General features: G+C 41.2%; 1 protein-coding gene across 1 annotated transcript in view; it reads left to right on the forward strand.

Annotated features, from left to right (window-relative positions):
* LOC122895300 (septin-14-like) overlaps positions 1-12,484 on the forward strand; it is a 59,511-nt gene extending 47,027 nt beyond the window's left edge. Inside the window, exon 6 of the mRNA XM_044232594.1 lies at positions 12,108-12,484. Coding sequence (XP_044088529.1) covers positions 12,108-12,287 — 180 coding nt within the window. The 3' untranslated portion in view covers positions 12,288-12,484. The remainder of the gene's footprint in view (positions 1-12,107) is intronic.
* Positions 12,485-18,407: the final 5,923 nt, after the last annotated feature.

The following is an 18,407-nucleotide window of genomic DNA, read 5'->3' on the forward strand; positions in this document are numbered from 1 at the left end:
CCAGATATGCTCAATTATGGGGCTGCAACAGCTAAGAGATCCAGACTAGAGATCAAGCTGAGTTCCTTCAGGCATAGGCTGGGAGTGTCCAGCATCTGGAAACCTGGCCGGTCCTAGAGACTGCCAGCTAGCACCCACATCAAGGTCTCTCAGGCATGGGATGTGGAGGGGAGCGCAGTCAGAACCTAGTCATGCAGTGTGTGTAGAGCGCAAAAGGGTATGGTTCTCGAGAATGGCCACGACTCCCTCAAATGTGGACAGGGGCGGTCCCAGCTGAGCAGTGGTACAAGCAGTGCACAGCCAGGGGCTCAAGGACCAGGAACTGGAGGCTCTGCTGCACTTTCTCCTTCATGGGTGGTTGCTGGTGGTGGCTGCCCTGGGTTCATGGGCTTAGGCCTATGCCCATGACCACCCAATTCCACCAGTTGCACCTTAAGGTTTTTTGCTCTTTTTAAGTGCTTTTAACCAGACACATGAGCATGAGTGTTTTTCCACTCCATGCTTAAAAATGGTCATTTTTAATTTCTTTCATCAGTATTTTATCATTTTCAGAGTATAGATCTTTCACCTCTTCTGTTAGACTTACTCCTAGATATCTTATTATTTTGGTGCAATTATAAATCAGATTTTTTTTAAAAAATTCTCCTTCTGATGTTTCATTATTGGTGTGTAGACATGCAGCAGATTTGTGTACATTGATTTAGTATCCTGAAAATGTACTGAATTCTCTTATTAGTTTTAGCAGTTTTGGGTGGATCTTTCAGGTTTTCCATATAGAGTATAATGTCTTCTGCAAATACTAAAAGTTTTACTTCTTGCTTGCTGTCTTGGATGCCATTTATTTCTTTTTTGTTGTCTGATTGCTATGGCTAGAACTTCTGGTACTATATTAAATAACAGTGGTGAGAGTGGATATCCCTGTTTGTTCCTGACTATAGAGGGAAAGCTCTGTTTTCTCCCTTAAGGATTGTATTAGTGGTAAGTTTTAAATATATGGGCTTTATTATGTTGAATTACATTCCTTCTAATCCTACTTTGTTGGTTTTTTTTAATGAATTGTACTTTTTCATTTGCTTTTTCTGCCTCTATGGAAAACTTCATGTGGTTCTTATCCCTTCTTTTACTACTATAGTGCATCACATTGATTGATTTGTATAGATTGAACTACCTTTGCAGCTCAGGAATAAATCCCACTTGATTGTGGTGAATGACATTCTTAATGTATTGTTGGATTTGGTTTGCCAGTATTTTACTGATAATTTTTGCATCTGTGTTCATAAAGGATATTGTCTTTTAGTTCTCTTTTTTACCTTATCTGTTGTGGTATCAGGGTAATGCTGGCCTCATAGAATGAATTTGGAATTTTTTCTTCCTCTTCTCTGTTTTGGAATAGTCTGAGAAGACAAGATATTAACTCTTCTTTAAGTGTTTGGTAAAATTTGCCTGGGAAATCATCTGGTCCTGGATGTCTGTTTGTTGGGAGTTTTCTGATTATTGATTCCATTTCTTTGCAGGCTATTGGTCTGTTCAGCTTTTCTATTTCTTCCTGTTTCAGTTTTGATATCCAAATGGACTTTATCCATTTCTTCTCAATTATCCAATTTGTTGGCATATAATTTTTCATAATATTCTCTTATAATTGTTCTTGTTCCTACAGTTCTTATTTCTCCTGTATCATTTGTGATTTTATTTATCCAGGTCCTATACTTTTTGATAAGGCTGGCTAGGGGTTTATCAATACTATTAATTTTTTCAAAGAACTAGATCTTAATGTCATTGATCTGTTCTACTGTTTTTGTTTCTCTATCATTTGTTTCTGCTCTAATCTTCATTATCTCCTTCCTCCTGCTGGCTTTAGGAATAACTTTTTTTTTTTTTTTTGCAATCACACAAAGGTTTATTTGACAAGCTTAAGCTTGGGCCCAAGTATACCCGACACAGCGGAGTAGGGACTTGGACCCCGAGCCAGATTATAGTCAGAGTTTTTTTTTTTTTAAATACATTTTTTTATTTTTTATAAATATATATTTTTATCCCAGGGGTACAGGTCTGTGAATCGCCAGGTTTACACACTTCACAGCACTCACCAAAGCACATACCCTCCCCAATGTCCATAATCCCACCCCCTTCTCCCAACCCCTCTCCCCCCAGCAACCCTCAGTTTGTTTTGTGAGATTAAGAGTCATTTATGGTTTGTCTCCCTCCCAATCCCATCTTGTTTCATTTATTCTTCTCCTACCCACTTAAGCCCTCATGTTGCATCACCACTTCCTCATATCAGGGAGATCATATGATAGTTGTCTTTCTCCACTTGACTTATTTCGCTGAGCATGATACGCTCTAGTTCCATCCATGTTGTTGCAAATGGCAAGATTTCATTTATTTTGATGGCTGCATAGTATTCCATTGTGTATATATACCACATCTTCTTTATCCATTCATCTGTTGATGGACATCTAGGTTCTTTCCATAGTTTGGCTATTGTGGACATTGCTGCTATAAACATTCGGGTGCACGTGCCCCTTTGGATCACTACGTTTGTATCTTTAGGGTAAATACCCAGTAGTGCAATTGCTGGGTCATAGGGCAGTTCTATTCTCAACATTTTGAGGAACCTCCATGCTGTTTTCCAGAGTGGTTGCACCAGCTTGCATTCCCACCAACAGTGTAGGAGGGTTCCCCTTTCTCCGCATCCTCGCCAGCATCTGTCATATCCTGACCTGTTGATTTTAGCCATTCTGACTGGTGTGAGGTGATATCTCATTGTGGTTTTGATTTGTATTTCCCTGATGCCAAGTGATATGGAGCACTTTTTCATGTGTCTGTTGGCCATCTGGATGTCTTCTTTGCAGAAACGTCTGTTCATGTCCTCTGCCCATTTCTTGATTGGATTATTTGTTCTTTGGGTGTTGAGTTTGTTAAGTTCTTTATAGATTTTGGACACTAGTCCTTTATCTGATATGTCGTTTGCAAATATCTTCTCCCATTCTTTCAGTTGTCTTTTGATTTTGTTAACTGTTTCCTTTGCTGTGCAAAAGCTTTTGATCTTGATGAAATCCCAATAGTTCATTTTTGCCCTTGCTTCCCTTGCCTTTGGCGATGTTCCTAGGAAAATGTTGCTGCGGCTGAGGTCGAAGACGTTGCTGCCTGTGTTCTCCTCAAGGATTTTGATGGATTCCTTTCTCACATTGAGGTCCTTAATCCATTTTGAGTCTATTTTTGTGTGTGGTGTAAGGAAATGGTCCAATTTCATTTTTCTGCACGTGGCTGTCCAATTTTCCCAACACCATTTATTAAAGAGGCTGTCTTTTTTCCATTGGACATTCTTTCCTGCTTTATCAAAGATTAGTTGACCATAGAGTTGAGGGTCTATTTCTGGGCTCTCTATTCTGTTCCATTGATCTATGTGTCTGTTTTTGTGCCAGTACCATGCTGTCTTGATGATGACAGCTTTGTAATAGAGCTTGAAGTCCGGAATTGTGATGCCACCAACTTTGGCTTTCTTTTTCAATATCCCTTTGGCTATTCGAGGTCTTTTCTGGTTCCATATAAATTTTAGGATTATTTGTTCCAATTCTTTGAAAAAGATGGATGGTACTTTGATAGGAATTGCATTAAATGTGTAGATTCCTTTAGGTAGCATAGACATTTTCACAATATTTATTCTTCCAATCCAGGAGCATGGAACATTTTTCTATTTCTTTGTGTCTTCCTCAATTTCTTTCATGAGTACTTTATAGTTTTCTGAGTATAGATTCTTAGCCTCTTTGGTTAGGTTTATTCCTAGGTATCTTATGGTCTGGGGTGCAATTGTAAATGGGATTGACTCCTTAATTTCTCTTTCTTCTGTCTTGTTGTTGGTGTAGAGAAATGCAACTGATTTCTGTGCATTGATTTTATATCCTGACACTTTACTGAATTCCTGTACAAGTTCTAGCAGTTTTGGAGTGGAGTCTTTTGGGTTTTCCACATAGAGTATCATATCATCTGCGACGAGTGATAGTTTGACTTCTTCATTGCCGATTTGGATGCCTTTAATTTCCTTTTGTTGTCTGATTGCTGAGGCTAGGACTTCTAGTACTATGTTGAATAGCAGTGGTGATAATGGACATCCTTGCCGTGTTCCTGACCTTAGCGGAAAAGCTTTCAGTTTTTCTCCATTGAGAATGATATTTGCGGTGGGTTTTTCATAGATGGCTTTGATGACATTGAGGTATGTGCCCTCTATCCCTACACTTTGAAGGGTTTTGATCAGGAAGGGATGCTGTACTTTGTCAAATGCTTTTTCAGCATCTATTGAGAGTATCATATGGTTCTTGTTCTTTCTTTTATTGATGTGTTGTATCACATTGACTGATTTGCGGATGTTGAACCAACCTTGCAGCCCTGGAATAAATCCCACTTGGTCGTGGTGAATAATCCTTTTAATGTACTGTTGAATCCTATTGGCTAGTATTTTGGTGAGAATTTTCGCATCTGTGTTCATCAAGGATATTGGTCTATAGCTCTCTTTTTTGATGGGATCCTTGTCTGGTTTTGGGATCAAGGTGATGTTGGCCTCATAAAATGAGTTTGGGAGTTTTCCTTCCATTTCTATTTTTTGGAACAGTTTCAGGAGAATAGGAATTAGTTCTTCTTTAAATGTTTGGTAGAATTCCCCCGGGAAGCCGTCTGGCCCTGGGCTTTTGTTTGTTTGGAGATTTTTAATGACTGTTTCAATCTCCTTACTGGTTATGGGTCTGTTCAGGCTTTCTATTTCTTCCTGGTTCAATTTTGGTAGTTTATATGTTTCTAGGAATGCATCCATTTCTTCCAAATTGTCAAATTTGTTGGCGTAGAGTTGCTCATAGTATGTTCTTATAATTGTTTGTATTTCTTTGGTGTTAGTTGTGATCTCTCCTCTTTCATTCATGATTTTATTTATTTGGGTCCTTTCTCTTTTCTTTTTGATAAGTCTGGCCAGGGGTTTATCAGTTTTATTAATTCTTTCAAAGAACCAGCTCCTAGTTTCGTTGATTTGTTCTATTGTTTTTTTGGTTTCTATTTCATTGATTTCTGCTCTGATCTTTATGATTTCTCTTCTCCTGCTGGGCTTAGTGTTTCTTTCTTGTTCTTTTTCCAGCTCCTTTAGGTGTAGGGTTAGGTTGTGTACCTGAGACCTTTCTTGTTTCTTGAGAAAGGCTTGTACCGCTATGTATTTTCCTCTCAGGACTGCCTTTGTTGCGTCCCACAGATTTTGCACCATTGTGTTTTCATTATCATTTGTTTCCATGATTTTTTTCAATTCTTCTTTAATTTCCCGGTTGACCCATTCATTCTTTAGAAGGATGCTGTTTAGTCTCCATGTATTTGGGTTCTTTCCAAACTTCCTCTTGTGGTTGAGTTCTAGTTTCAGAGCATTGTGGTCTGAAAATATGCAGGGAATGATCCCAATCTTTTGATACCGGTTGAGTCCTGATTTAGGACCGAGGATGTGATTTATTCTGGAGAATGTTCCATGTGCACTAGAGAAGAATGTATATTCTGTTGCTTTGGGATGAAATGTTCTGGATATATATGTGATGTCCATCTGGTCCAGTGTGTCGTTTAAGGCCCTTATTTCCTTGCTGATCTTTTGCTTGGATGATCTGTCCATTTCGGTGAGGGGAGTGTTAAAGTCCCCTACTATTATTGTATTATTGTTGATGTGTTTCTTTGATTTTGTTATTAATTGGTTTATATAGGTGGCTGCTCCCACATTGGGGGCATAGATATTTATAATTGTTAGATCTTCTTGTTGGATAGACCCTTTGAGTATGATATAGTGTCCTTCCTCATCTCTTATTATAGTCTTTGGCTTAAAATCTAATTGATCTGATATAAGGATTGCCACTCCTGCTTTCTTCTGATGTCCATTAGCATGGTAAATTCTTTTCCATCCCCTCACTTTAAATCTGGAGGTGTCTTCGGGCTTAAAATGAGTTTCTTGGAGGCAACATATAGATGGGTTTTGTTTTTTTATCCATTCTGATACCCTGTGTCTTTTGATTGGGGCATTTAGCCCATTAACGTTCAGGGTAACTATTGAGAGATATGAATTTAGTGCCATTGTATTGCCTGTAAGGTGGCTGTTACTGTATATTGTTTCTGTTCCTTTCTGATCTACCACTTGTAGGCTCTCTCTTTGCTTAGAGGACCCCTTTCAATATTTCCTGTAGAGCTGGTTTGGTGTTTGCAAATTTGTTCAGTTTTTGTTTGTCCTGAAAGCTTTTAATCTCTCCTTCTATTTTCAATGATAGCCTAGCTGGATATAGTATTCTTGGCTGCATGTTTTTCTCATTTAGTGCTCTGAAAATATCATGCCAGTTCTTTCTGGCCTGCCAGGTCTCTGTGGATAAGTCAGCTGCCAATCTAATATTTTTACCATTGTATGTTACAGACTTCTTTTCCCGGGCTGCTTTCAGGATTTTCTCTTTGTCACTAAGACTTGTAAATTTTACTATTAGGTGACGTGGTGTGGGCCTATTATTGATTTTGAGGGGAGTTCTCTGAACCTCCTGAATTTTGATGCTCATTCCCTTTGCCATATTGGGGAAATTCTACCCAATAATTCTCTCCAGTATACCTTCTGCTCCCCTCTCTCTTTCTTCTTCTTCTGGAATCCCAATTATTCTGATGTTGTTTCGTCTTATGGTGTCACTTATCTCTCGAATTCTGCCCTCATGGTCCAGTAGCTGTTTGTCCCTCTTTTGCTCAGCTTCTTTATTCTCTGTCATTTGGTCTTCTAGATCACTAATTCTTTCTTCTGCCTCATTTATCCTAGCAGTGAGAGCCTCCATTTTTGATTGCACCTCATTAATAGCTTTTTTGATTTCAATTTGGTTAGATTTTAGTTCTTTTATTTCTCCAGAAAGGGCTTTTATATCTCCCGAGAGGGTTTCTCTAATATCTTCAATGCTTTTTTCAAGCCCGGCTAGAACCTTGAGAATTGTCATTCTGAATTCTAGATCTGACAAGGAATAACTTTTGTTCTTTTTCTACCTTCCTTCTGTGTGAGGTTATGTTCCTTACTTGAGATTTTCCTTATTTGCTTGTTGAGGTAGGCCCATATTACTCTATCCTTCCTTGTTAGGACCACTCTAAGTGCATCTCAAAGGTTTTTGATGGTTGTGTTTTCATTATCATTTGTTTCCATGTATTTTTAAAATTTCCTCTTTGTTTCCTGTTTTATCCATTCATTGTTTAATAGAAAGTTGCTTAACCTCAATGTATTCATGGTCTTTCCAGATTTTTTCTTGTGATTGATTTCTAGTTTCATAATATTGTGGTTAGAAAAGGTGCATGGTCCGATTTCAGTCTTTTTGTACTTGTTCAGCCATGATTTGTGACCTAATAAGTGATCTATTTTGGAGAATGTCTCATGTGCTGTAGAAAAGAACATGCATTCTGCTTTTTTTTAAAAAAAGATTTTATTTATTTATTTGACAGAGAGAAAGATCACAAGTAGGCAGAGAGGCAGGCAGAGAAAGAGGGGGAAGCAGGCTCCCTGCTGAGCAGAGAGCCCGATGCGAGGCTCGATCCCAGAACCCTGAGATCATGACCTGAGCCAAAGGCAGTGGCTTAACCCACTGAGCCACCCAGGCGCCCCCATGTATTCTGCTGTTTTAGGATAAAATTCTCTGAATATATTTGTGAAGTCCATCTGGCCCAGTGTGTCATTCAAAGTCCTTGTTTCCTTGTTGACTTTCTGTTTAGATGATATGTCCATTGCTGTAAGAGTGGTGTTAAAGTCTTCTATTGTAATATTATCAGTGAGTTCTGTTATTTTTGTTATTAATTGACATATATTTGGCTGCTCCTAAGTTAGGGGCATAAATATTTTACAATTGTTAAATCTTCTTTTTGGGTAGATCTCTTTATTATGATATATGTCCTTCTTCATCTCTTATTATTGTCTTTGGGTTAAAAGATTTTAAAATTTTTATTTATTTATTAATTTTATTAAGAGCTTTTATTTACTTATTTGAGAGAGTGAGTGAGAGAGAGAGCACAACAACAGGGACAGAGGGAGAGGGAGAAGCAGACTCCTCTGCTGAGCAGGGCGCCTGATGTAGGGCTTGATCCCAGGACCCTGGGATCATGACTTGAGCCAAAGACAGAGGCTTAACAGACTGAACCACCCAGGTGTCCCAACAGTCCTTGGTTTAAAATTTAGTTTGTCTCCTATAAGGATAGCTTCTCCAGGTTTCTTTTGATGTCCATTAGCATGATACATGATTTTCCACCCCTTCAGTTTCAATCTAGAGGTGTCTTTGGGTCTAAAATGAGTCTCTTATAAATAGCATGGTCTTTTGTTTTTTATTCATTCTGATACCCTATGCCTTTTGATTGGAGCATTTAGTCCATTCACATTCAAAGTAATTACTGAAAGACATGAATTTAGTGCCATTGTATAACCTGTAAAGTTGCTGATTCAAAACTCCACACTTCAGAGACCCTGGAAAGGCAGACTCACACTGATTGTCTGGGGAGGTTTTCCTGATGTGGCTAGTGCTGTGTTGTAGCAGAAGATAGTGGCAGGATCATGCAGCACTTTGGAGCTTATGGTGAATTGCAACACACATGGCACTGAGGTTTTTAGCTCTCAGCTGGTGTCTGTTCCTGTGCTGGTGGGTCAGAGCCTTCGATGGCGCCCTCAGGGTCCATTGCCTGTGGGGAGGCCCTGTCACCTCTCCCAAATGCACTCAAGTTCTCAAGCTGTGACTGGAGTTGGCTTGTTACAGAAAGCAGTGTATGATATTTTATGGTAAATTGCAATACCCAGCCAGAACTGTCATCGTCTGTACCTCTCAACCAGCATCTTTTTTCCTGTACTGGTGGGCAGGACCCTTTAATGACACCCACAGGGAACTTTGCCCACAGAGAAGCCATGTCACTTCTCCCAAATGCACTCCAGACAGGGGAACTGCTTCTCAAGGGGGAGCTGAGGCTTCCAGCTGCTGGGGCTAAGCTCTGCTCCCACACAAGGATACCACTTAGTTCCCCAAGCATGAAATGGTGTGTCGCAAACTTCCCATGCCTCAGAATCTGTGTTCTGCTGTCTATAGAAAACTGGTGGTAATGTAAGCCTCTCTTTTCCCCCCATGAATGGTTTTGAGCAATAGCTTTCTTGTACATATTTTCACTGTGTGAAAGACACCTGTCTGTTTTTTCACTTTTTTCTCCTCCGTCTCTCTTTTTTTATGCTTTCTCTCTCTCTCCTCTTCTCTCTTGCTATCCCCTCTTCAGTCAGAGCTCCCTTTCTTGGGGAGCACCCTCTGCTCTTTTCTCCCATGGATCAACTCTCCACAGTTCCTACCTTCTGTGGGTGTTTAGAATGATCCAATCTCGGGGTGACTGGGTGGCTCAGTGGATTAAACCACTGCCTTTGACTCAGGTCATGATCTCAGGGTCCTGGGATCGAGCCCCCACATCAGGCTCTCTGCTCAGCAGGGAGCCCTCTTCCCCCTCTCTCTCTGTCTGCCTCTCTGCCTATTTGTGATCTCTCTGTCAAATAAATGAATAAATTCTTAAAGAAAAAGAGAATAATCCAATCTTTATCTGGCTGTGTTCCAATGACAAGGCAGGCTTAGGGTCACCCCACTCCTCTGCCATCTTACCTCTCTTCCTTTTTTTTTTTTTTTTTAGTCTTTTATCTCTGTGATAAGGATCTCATTGATGTCTTTTATTCTTTTCTGAAGCCCGGTGAGTATCCTTATGCCTGGTCCTTTAAATTCTCCATTAGGCATGCTACCTATATCTTTTTTGCTTCACTCTATGACTTGATTTTACTTTGTTCTTTCATTTGGGATAAATCCTTTTTGTTTTGGTATTTTGACCAAGTCTCTACCTTCTTCTCTGTGTTAGAAGGTCCAGTTATGTCTCTTGCTCCTGAAAGTAATGATCTTATGAAGAAAAGACCATGTAGGGGCCAGGCCTGGCCTTCAGAGAGTGTCTCCAGCATGTCCTGTGTGGACTCTGCTGTTGTGTTTTGGATAATCTATCCATGAGGCCATTCCTCTACAGGGGCACTCCTTGCCAAGAGTGGGCAGTGTTTGGTCTCTGGTCTAAATGTGGTGAGGTTTAACTAGATGTGCTCTGGTCTGCTTGTGAAATGAGACCCGACACCATTTCCTTCATAACTAAGGCCCTGAAGTACTCAGTGGGGAGACGTGGTATGGGTGGAGGTTTGTGCTGGTGTTCTGAGGGAGAGGCCCACTACACTGAGGGAAGCTTGACTAAGAAGAGCAGTCCTGCCAGAATGCAGAGGGGTGAGCTTGGTATAAGGAACTTAGGAAGCCAGTGTCAGTGCTGTATCTATCTGTTCCAGCACGTGGCTCTGTATTTATGCTGAGGAACTTGTAGGCAAATGGTCCCAGCCAGCTCCTTTGTTCCTGGAGAGAAGTCTCAGTGAATGCTGCCTCTCAGGTATGCACTCTGAGAAGAATAAATAATCTTTCACCTATGTGCCCCAGGTGTTCTCCGGATCGCTGTTTCCAAGCAATATGCCCCTGGGTTGTCTGTGTATCTTCTCTCCAGGAGCAGGGCAGTGCCCTCAGGGCTCTATCCCAACAAAGCCTGCTGACCTTTAAAACTCCAGGCTTTAAGCCTGACAGTTTGCAAGAACTCACAAAGCTCAGTCACTCTTACTTTCCAAACCAATGGCTTTGGGGAAATGTTCTCAAGGTGTGTTCCCCTGTGTAGTCCTCTGTCTCATGCCATTTCTGTGTGACAACAGCTCTCTGCCCTTCACAGCACCTGTGATCCATTTCTCCCCAAAATCACATCTCCACACTCCCTACCTTTTCAATGTGGCCTCCTCTCTCCCTTTAGTTGTGGAGTTTGTTCTGTCACTCTTGAGGTTGATTTTCGGCATGTTTAGATAGTTATTTAGGTATGTTTCTGGGATGAGGTGAGCCTCAGGTCCTCCTATTCCACTGCTATTTTGCTTCCAAGACTCACCTTTCCATGTTTAGGGGAAACTTTTTTTTTTCGTTCTGATTTTGCCCTCATTTATAGATACCAGACTATCTTATCCCCAGCTTTTCTAATTGTGTATAGATATTCATTTCCCTCTCAGGGATGAAAATAATATAATTCTAAGAGATATCCAACTTCAGCAGAGGAAAAAGTAATCTTTGTTTTTACACCATGGATCTCAAACTTTGCTGCACGTTAAAATCGCCTAGGAATTTTTAAAAGCTGTGATGCTCAGGTTTCCACTCCAGATACTGTGATGCAACTGATCTGTATACAACCTGTGCACTGGGAGATTTGCAAGCTTACTGAATGATTCTAATGGGCATCTAGAGTTGAGAACCCCTAGTATTAACAATGTTCTATGGTCTTCATAGCCCTATAAATTAGTTAATTAATATTATGGCAGTTTAAGCTCCTAGTCTGTTTTTCAAAAGGTTAAACTGAAAATGAGTCTGTACTTCATAGTTTTACATCATAGTAACCATAACTTTAAAAATAATATGTCCTCTCATGCATACAAGCAATCCTTATGTTGAATAAATTCATGCTAAAGACCCAGGCCTTTCTGTAATGGAAAGTAAGATGATATTATTTCCTTCCTATGGCTAACTGGGCTCATTTTAAGTACCACAGATTAAATGAGATCTCAGAAGCAAGTAAAAAGTAACTGAATGAGGTTTTTGTTTCTTCCTATAATTATGCTAACGAATGCCTTTATCAATTAAATGTCAAGAAATATTTTATAATCCATGTCATATTTTAATGTATGTACTTTTAGTGGACAGGGATTTATCAAATTTTAGTCAAAGAGATTTATGGTAAAATGTAGAGTTAAAAATATTACCTCATTAGGAAAAATTTCTACAATTGAATATTTTCCATAACTTTGTGTTTTATTCCATTTGGTTCAATGGGGACACATTTAAAATTAAAAGAAATTAAATACCTGATTTTTTACTTTAAATATGAAACTTTGAAACTGTTATTAATATCAAGCTCTACTCTGATGTAGTCTGTTTGATAACCAGTAGAAAAGACAAGCATGTTCTTGGGAATGTGTCGCCTGGGAATAGAGTGCTTTTAGTCGTAACTGCACATTTGTTCCCCAGCTACAGGAAAAGTTTGAGCATCTTAAAAGAGTCCAGCAAGAAGAGACAATGAAACTTGAGGAGGAGAGAAGACAATTGGAAGAAGAAATAATAGATTTTTATAAAATGAAGGCTGTTTCTGAAACATTACAGACTCAAGTGTGCACCAATATAAAGAAGGAAAAAGAGCGTAAGAAGTAGTCCTCTCTTACACTTCTGTGTACTGTAGAACCTATCACTCTCAATTCTGTCTTCTGGTGAGATGATCTTTACAGTACTTAACTGTACTAGTTTTAAAATTTGTTTTATTATTGTATATGTTCACCAACTAGAATGTTAACTCCTCAAGAGCAGGTACCTTGACCACCTTGTTAGATTCTGTATCCTCAATGTTTCTAATAAAGACTAGCACAGAATTTCCACTCAATAAGTATTTGCTAAAATGAAAAAAAAAATCAAAGGAATATATAGCACAGTGTAAATAGTGTTGATAAACTGTGAGATTTTTTTAAACTATACCTCTGGCTGTACTTTGAGTGCACATCTTAAAATATATCTGAATATAAGTAGGGGATTTGTTTAAAAAGAAAAAAAAGAAAGAACTTGGGGATTTGTTCATGAGCCATAGGCATAAAATATGGTATAAAACAATCTAATATTGGGAGAGAAGAGTTAAGGTGGTGAAGAAGTAGGGGGATTCTGGGTTTTTCTTGTCCCTCAAACACAGTTGTATTGAGGCCAGATCACTTGGAACACCCAAGAAATTGATCTGAGAATTTGAAGAAGGATGTCCACAGTTGGAGGCAGGTGTGAGGTACATGGAAGTGATTTGGGGGAGAGAAAAGCTGCAGAACGGAGGGAGCTCTTTCCACAGAGAGAAAAGGGAGATTGGGAGAGAAGTGTTGAGAGAGTGAGGTGTCAGGTTCTGGCAAGAAGAAAACCTGGGGGGAACTGAGTGGCACAGGTTTTTCCACAGTGTGTGGAACTCATGCTCAGGGATTTTGAAAACAACATTACTTTTGTAGGAGCAGAACTGTAGCATACACTCCTGGAGAGAAGGAGGGCTCTGGCCTGGGAGTGCACAAAGAATGGTGTAGGGATCAATCACCAGGGTGGCTCTGGGAAAAATTGTTCCCCATTCTGGGGTACATTTGGAGGAGGGTATATTGCCTTTCCAAGGACAATAGACCCTGCAGTCACTAGCAAATGGCCTTTCATAGTTAGGGGTCAAAGGTGAGGGCAGGGGATGGATAACCCAATTGCTGATTTTTGAGGTGAACATACCATAGATTCTGAGCACTGCAAAGGCAGGAGACTGTTTTCTGGGGGCAAGAAGGACTAGTAAGAGTATAGCTGGCCTCTGATCCAGTGGAGGGAGTGGATCCCAATGGTCGGCTCCTTTAAGATTTGGAGTTTTGAATCCCAGCTCTGCCAAATATACAAGGCAGGAAAACTGAGTACTGTGTACGTTAACAACCTTCCATCTCCTGTGAGCGCCTCCTGAACGGCAGGGTGTGTGAGATTCCCTTGTCTAGGAAAGAGAGATGGGGATGTCATCATTTTACTCCCACTATCAACACAGTCAGACATCAGAGAGCAACACAGTGGCCCCCAGTGGAGGTGGGAGTTGCTTACATCAACCTCCATAAGCCTCCCCACCCCATTCTTGGCAACTGTTTTGTTTTTTAAATTTTATTTATTTATTTATTTTAATTTCTTTTCAGCATAACAGAATTCATTGTTTATGCACCACACCCAGTGCTCCATGCAATCCGTGCCCTCCATAATACCCACCACCTGGCTCCCCCAACCTCCCACCCCTTTTGTTTTGTTTTGTTTTTCAACTTATTTATTTTCAGAAAAACAGTATTCATTATTTTTTCACCACACCCAGTGCTCCATGCAATCCATGTCCTCTACAATACCCACCACCCGGTACCCCAACCTCCCACAAAAGAATGTTGTTGGGCGGGTGCCTGGGTGGCTCAGTGGGTTAAGCCACTGCCTTCGGCTCAGGTCATGATCTCAGGGTCCTGGGATGGAGTCCTGCATCGGGCTCTCTGCTCAGCGGGGAGCCTGCTTCCTCCTCTCTCTCTGCCTGCCTCTCTGCCTACTTGTGATCTCTCTCTGTCAAATAAATAAATAAATAAATAAAATCTTTAAAAAAAAACAAAAACAAAAAAAAACAAAACAAACAAACAAAAAAAGAATGTTGTTGGGCAATTCCTCCCAAAATGTCAAAGGAACATGCACAGAAAACTACAAGGCTGGAACTAATAGCACAATTCTGAGAAAAACCTGACACTGGACCCCACAATGGGCCTAGCCCTGGAGATCAGTCCCTAACCCTGGCTTCCCCCTAAAGCTCCCCTCAAATCAGACCTCAGGGCAGATCTCCACACTGGTGTGGGATATACTCCCACCATGTCCTGGACTGTTTGTAACACTCTTATCAGATAGACTCCCACCATCTCCCAGATCATACGTAACTCTAACCCTAGCCCTGGCTGTGGAACTAAAGGTCCCCGAACCCTAGTCCTCAGGGTGCAATCGGTTTGGTTCACCTGACTAATGCCAGACTCATTAGTAAAGAACCTAGAAGGAAACATTGCCCCTTGCAACCACTGGGTGTGGCTGGACAACAGGATTTGAGCCCCAAGCTTGAACCTCAGCATCATTATGAGCATCCTCCTGAGGTGAACCCTGAAGACTGAGCCTCAGTGCAATGCCAGACCTCCACTCAGCCCTCAGAATAGGACTGTGCACCACCATTGCACTGGCCCCTAACCTCTACATGGATCTATAGCCCTAGCCCTAGACCTATCTGTGGCCCTGATGAGACCTGAATCCTACTTGTGAAGCCTGAATGGATTTTGGGCTACTGGGTAACACCAGACTAATTAGGCAAGAACAAAGAAGGCTGAAATCCTGCAACTTGCAGCCCCAGAGGATGTTGTTGGAGATAGACTGTGTTTCCAGTGAAGACCCTGAAACTCACAAAGACAAGGAGCATCTCCCTTGGGCCAAGTGGGAAGCCAGATGCTCTCCTTGGTGCTATCCCTCAACTCAGTCTTTAAGGCACATCCCCTCAATGTCATGGCTTAGGGAACAAGCACCTCCTGGATTCTCACCCTTACCCTAGGCATGACTCGGGCCCTACCTTGGCCTGAATGTGAAGTCTGAGGAACAATGGGACTGGGGATGCAAGATGGGCATAGGACCCCTCTGTCAAGAATTCAGAAACAAGCCAGGCCAAGGGCCAACATCACAGTTGAGACAGCAGCAGTATTCTGGCAAAAACCTGACCCCCAACACCACAATGGGCCTAGACCCTGAGACCCAGCCCCAGTGAACCCTGAGCTTCACTGGAATGCTCATCCTCCACTCAGGCCCCACAGCAGGTCTCCACGCTGCCATTGGATAGACTCCTACTACCTCCCGGACCATGACTCTAACTCTTGCCTTGGTCAGGGCACTGAAGGCAACTACCAAAAAAAAAAATTGGGGAGCTCAATGGATTTGGGACAACTGGAAAATGACTGACCACTGAGGCAGGCAACCAAATGAAACCCTGCATCTTGCAACCCTGCTTTTGAGCAGGAGGTTGGATTCTTTAAAAAATCTCATCCTGGGGCGCCTGGGTGGCTCAGTGGGTTAAGCCACTGCCTTTGGCTCAGGTCATGATCTCAGGGTCCTGGGATTGAGTCCCACGTCAGGCTCTCTGTTCAGCAGGGGGCCTGCTTCCCTTCCTCTCTCTCTGCCTGCCTCTCTGCCTACTTGTGATCTCTCTCTGTCAAATAAATAAATAAAATCTTAAAAAAAAATCTTTAAAAAAAAAAAATCTCATCCTGACCAACAGCTGCAGCATCACCATGAGGCTAAACCAGAAGCTGGAGCTTCACTGTCATGTTAGTTACTAACTTAGCCCTCAGGGAAGGCCCCCTTACTTCCATTAGTTAGGCTCTAACTGCCTCCCATTCACATATCCTAATCCTAGAACAACATCTGGGGCTGACAGCTCCTGAGCCCTACTTCCAAGATTACAATGGATTTGCAAAAGGCAAGAACACAGAAGAAACTGTGCCACATGCAGTCTCTTGGTTCTCTCAGGAGAGCATGGTTCTAGTGAAAAATCCTAAGCTTCATCATCACTAGCAGCATCCCAGTGAGACCAAACTAGAAGCAGGAGCCTCACCCTCAAGGTCATCCTCAACTCAGTCCCCAGGCTGATCTCCTCACTGTCATTGACTCAGCCCCTATTGTTTGGAACCATGGACTGGCACCACAATCCTAGTCCTGGCTGTGGCAATGATAGGGTCTGAGCCTTCAGTCTGAGGGCACAATGGATTTGGGTCCCCTGGCAAATGTCAGACTACTCAAGTTGTAGTACAGAAGTAGTAAGACCATGTCATAGGCAACCCCCAGAATGGAGTGACAGGGCAGGATTTTAGCAAAAATTGAACCCTCTCCCATAGCCCTCAGCAACACCTGGCCACACTGAAAGCTGGAGACTCACCCTAATGCAGTCATCAACTCAGTACTCATGGAGGATCACCACAGTGCCATCAGATAGGCCACCAATACCTCTGGAGAGATCATCCTAATCCTCAAGAGGCCTATGGGGAAGAAAGGGCCTGAATGCTAGGACTCAAGGCACAAGGGTTTGATACAATTAAAACAGAAGGGTATTGAAGGACATCTGTGGAGATGTGGGCAAACTTCCATGGACTTGTGTCTCAGGAAGAACACTATGGAGAAACCATCCTTGAGTTAACGCCCTTCAGGAAGATAGAAGCATTTTCAAAAGTCTCTGTGCCAGCATAAGAAAAGGACCATAGAATTTACTCCAAGAAAGGACACAGTCTAGAAACCAGCTTTCAACTAATGTCTTCTTTCATGAAGACAGAAGCCTTTACAAATGTATGTGTGAAGCACATAAGGAAAGTTCCATATACTTAACTCGAAGAAAGAAAAATGTAGAGGTGCCTTCTTTGAACTGCATCATCAGTTGTGAAACCTGAAGCCTTTTGCAATGTACGTGTGGAAGCATAAGGGAAGTGGTATAGATACTTAACTCTAAGAAAGGACACCATATAGTAGTCGTCTTTTAACTAACATCTTTCATAGAGATAGAAACATTTTAAAATGTGTGTGTGAAAGCACAGGGAAAGGGCCATATGATTTACCCTGACAGCACACCATAAAAAACAACAACAATAACAACAACAACAACAACAAAAAACACAACGCTTTTGACCAACATTATCTTTCATGAGGCCAGAAACATTTTCATATATGTGAGAAAACCTAAAGCAAGAGCTATCTACTTAAGTTTGAGAACAAGTCTGTGTAGAAAACCTCTTTCATATTCATAGTCCCATATTCTTTCACAAAGATAGAGTGATTCCCCAGTTATGTGTGGATGCATAAGGAAAGTATCATATACTTAATCTACCAAAGAACAATACAAAGAAACCCTCTCTCCAGCATCTTCCAATGAATGTATGGGTGGAAGCATAAGGAAATTGCCACATACATAACACTAAGAAAGAACATCGTATAGAAACCATCTTTCAACTCACATGTTCTGTCATGAAAATGGACACATTGGCAAAGGTGTTTGTGAAAACGTAAGGGTAATGCCATTTACGGTATTCTGAGAACCAAGTCTGTTGGGTAGAGAGAATGGACCTTCGAACTAATATCTTGATTCAGGAAGTTAAAAACATTTTTGAATAGGTGTGTTGAAGCTTAAGAAAAGGGCCTTATATAGACTTAACTCTAAGAACCAACAGTGGAGAAACTGTCCTTCAACTAACATGTTCTTTCCAGAAGACAGAAGTATTTCCCAAATGTATCTGAAACATAATGAAAAGGGCAATAAACAAAACTCAGAGGGCCCAGTCTTTATAGATCTTAAATTTGAACTGTTCTCTGGTTTCATGAAGGTAGAGAAGCGTTTTCCAAGTTATGTCTGGAAGCGTAAGGAAAGTGCCCTAAACATAACCCTAGGCAACAACATGGAAGTGAAACTGAATTCCAACTAACGTCTTCTCTCCTCAAGGTAGGATCATGTTCAAAGGTGTGTGTGAAAGTAGAAAGATAGTGTCAGGCATTAAATTCTGGGACATGAGTGTCCATAGAAAGGCATCTTTCCACTGACTTCTTGTTTCATGAAGATAGAAGTGATATCCAGGGTACTGCTGGAAATCCAAACAACATGCCCTATATTTAACTTTACAAAACGGCATGTATAAGAAAAGAAGTTCAACGAACATCTTTCCCGAAGATGGAAGCACTTTCCAACAGTGTGTGATTACC

Source organism: Neovison vison, chromosome 14 (assembly GCF_020171115.1).
Source record: "Neovison vison isolate M4711 chromosome 14, ASM_NN_V1, whole genome shotgun sequence".
Classification (NCBI taxonomy): Eukaryota; Metazoa; Chordata; class Mammalia; order Carnivora; family Mustelidae; genus Neogale; species Neogale vison.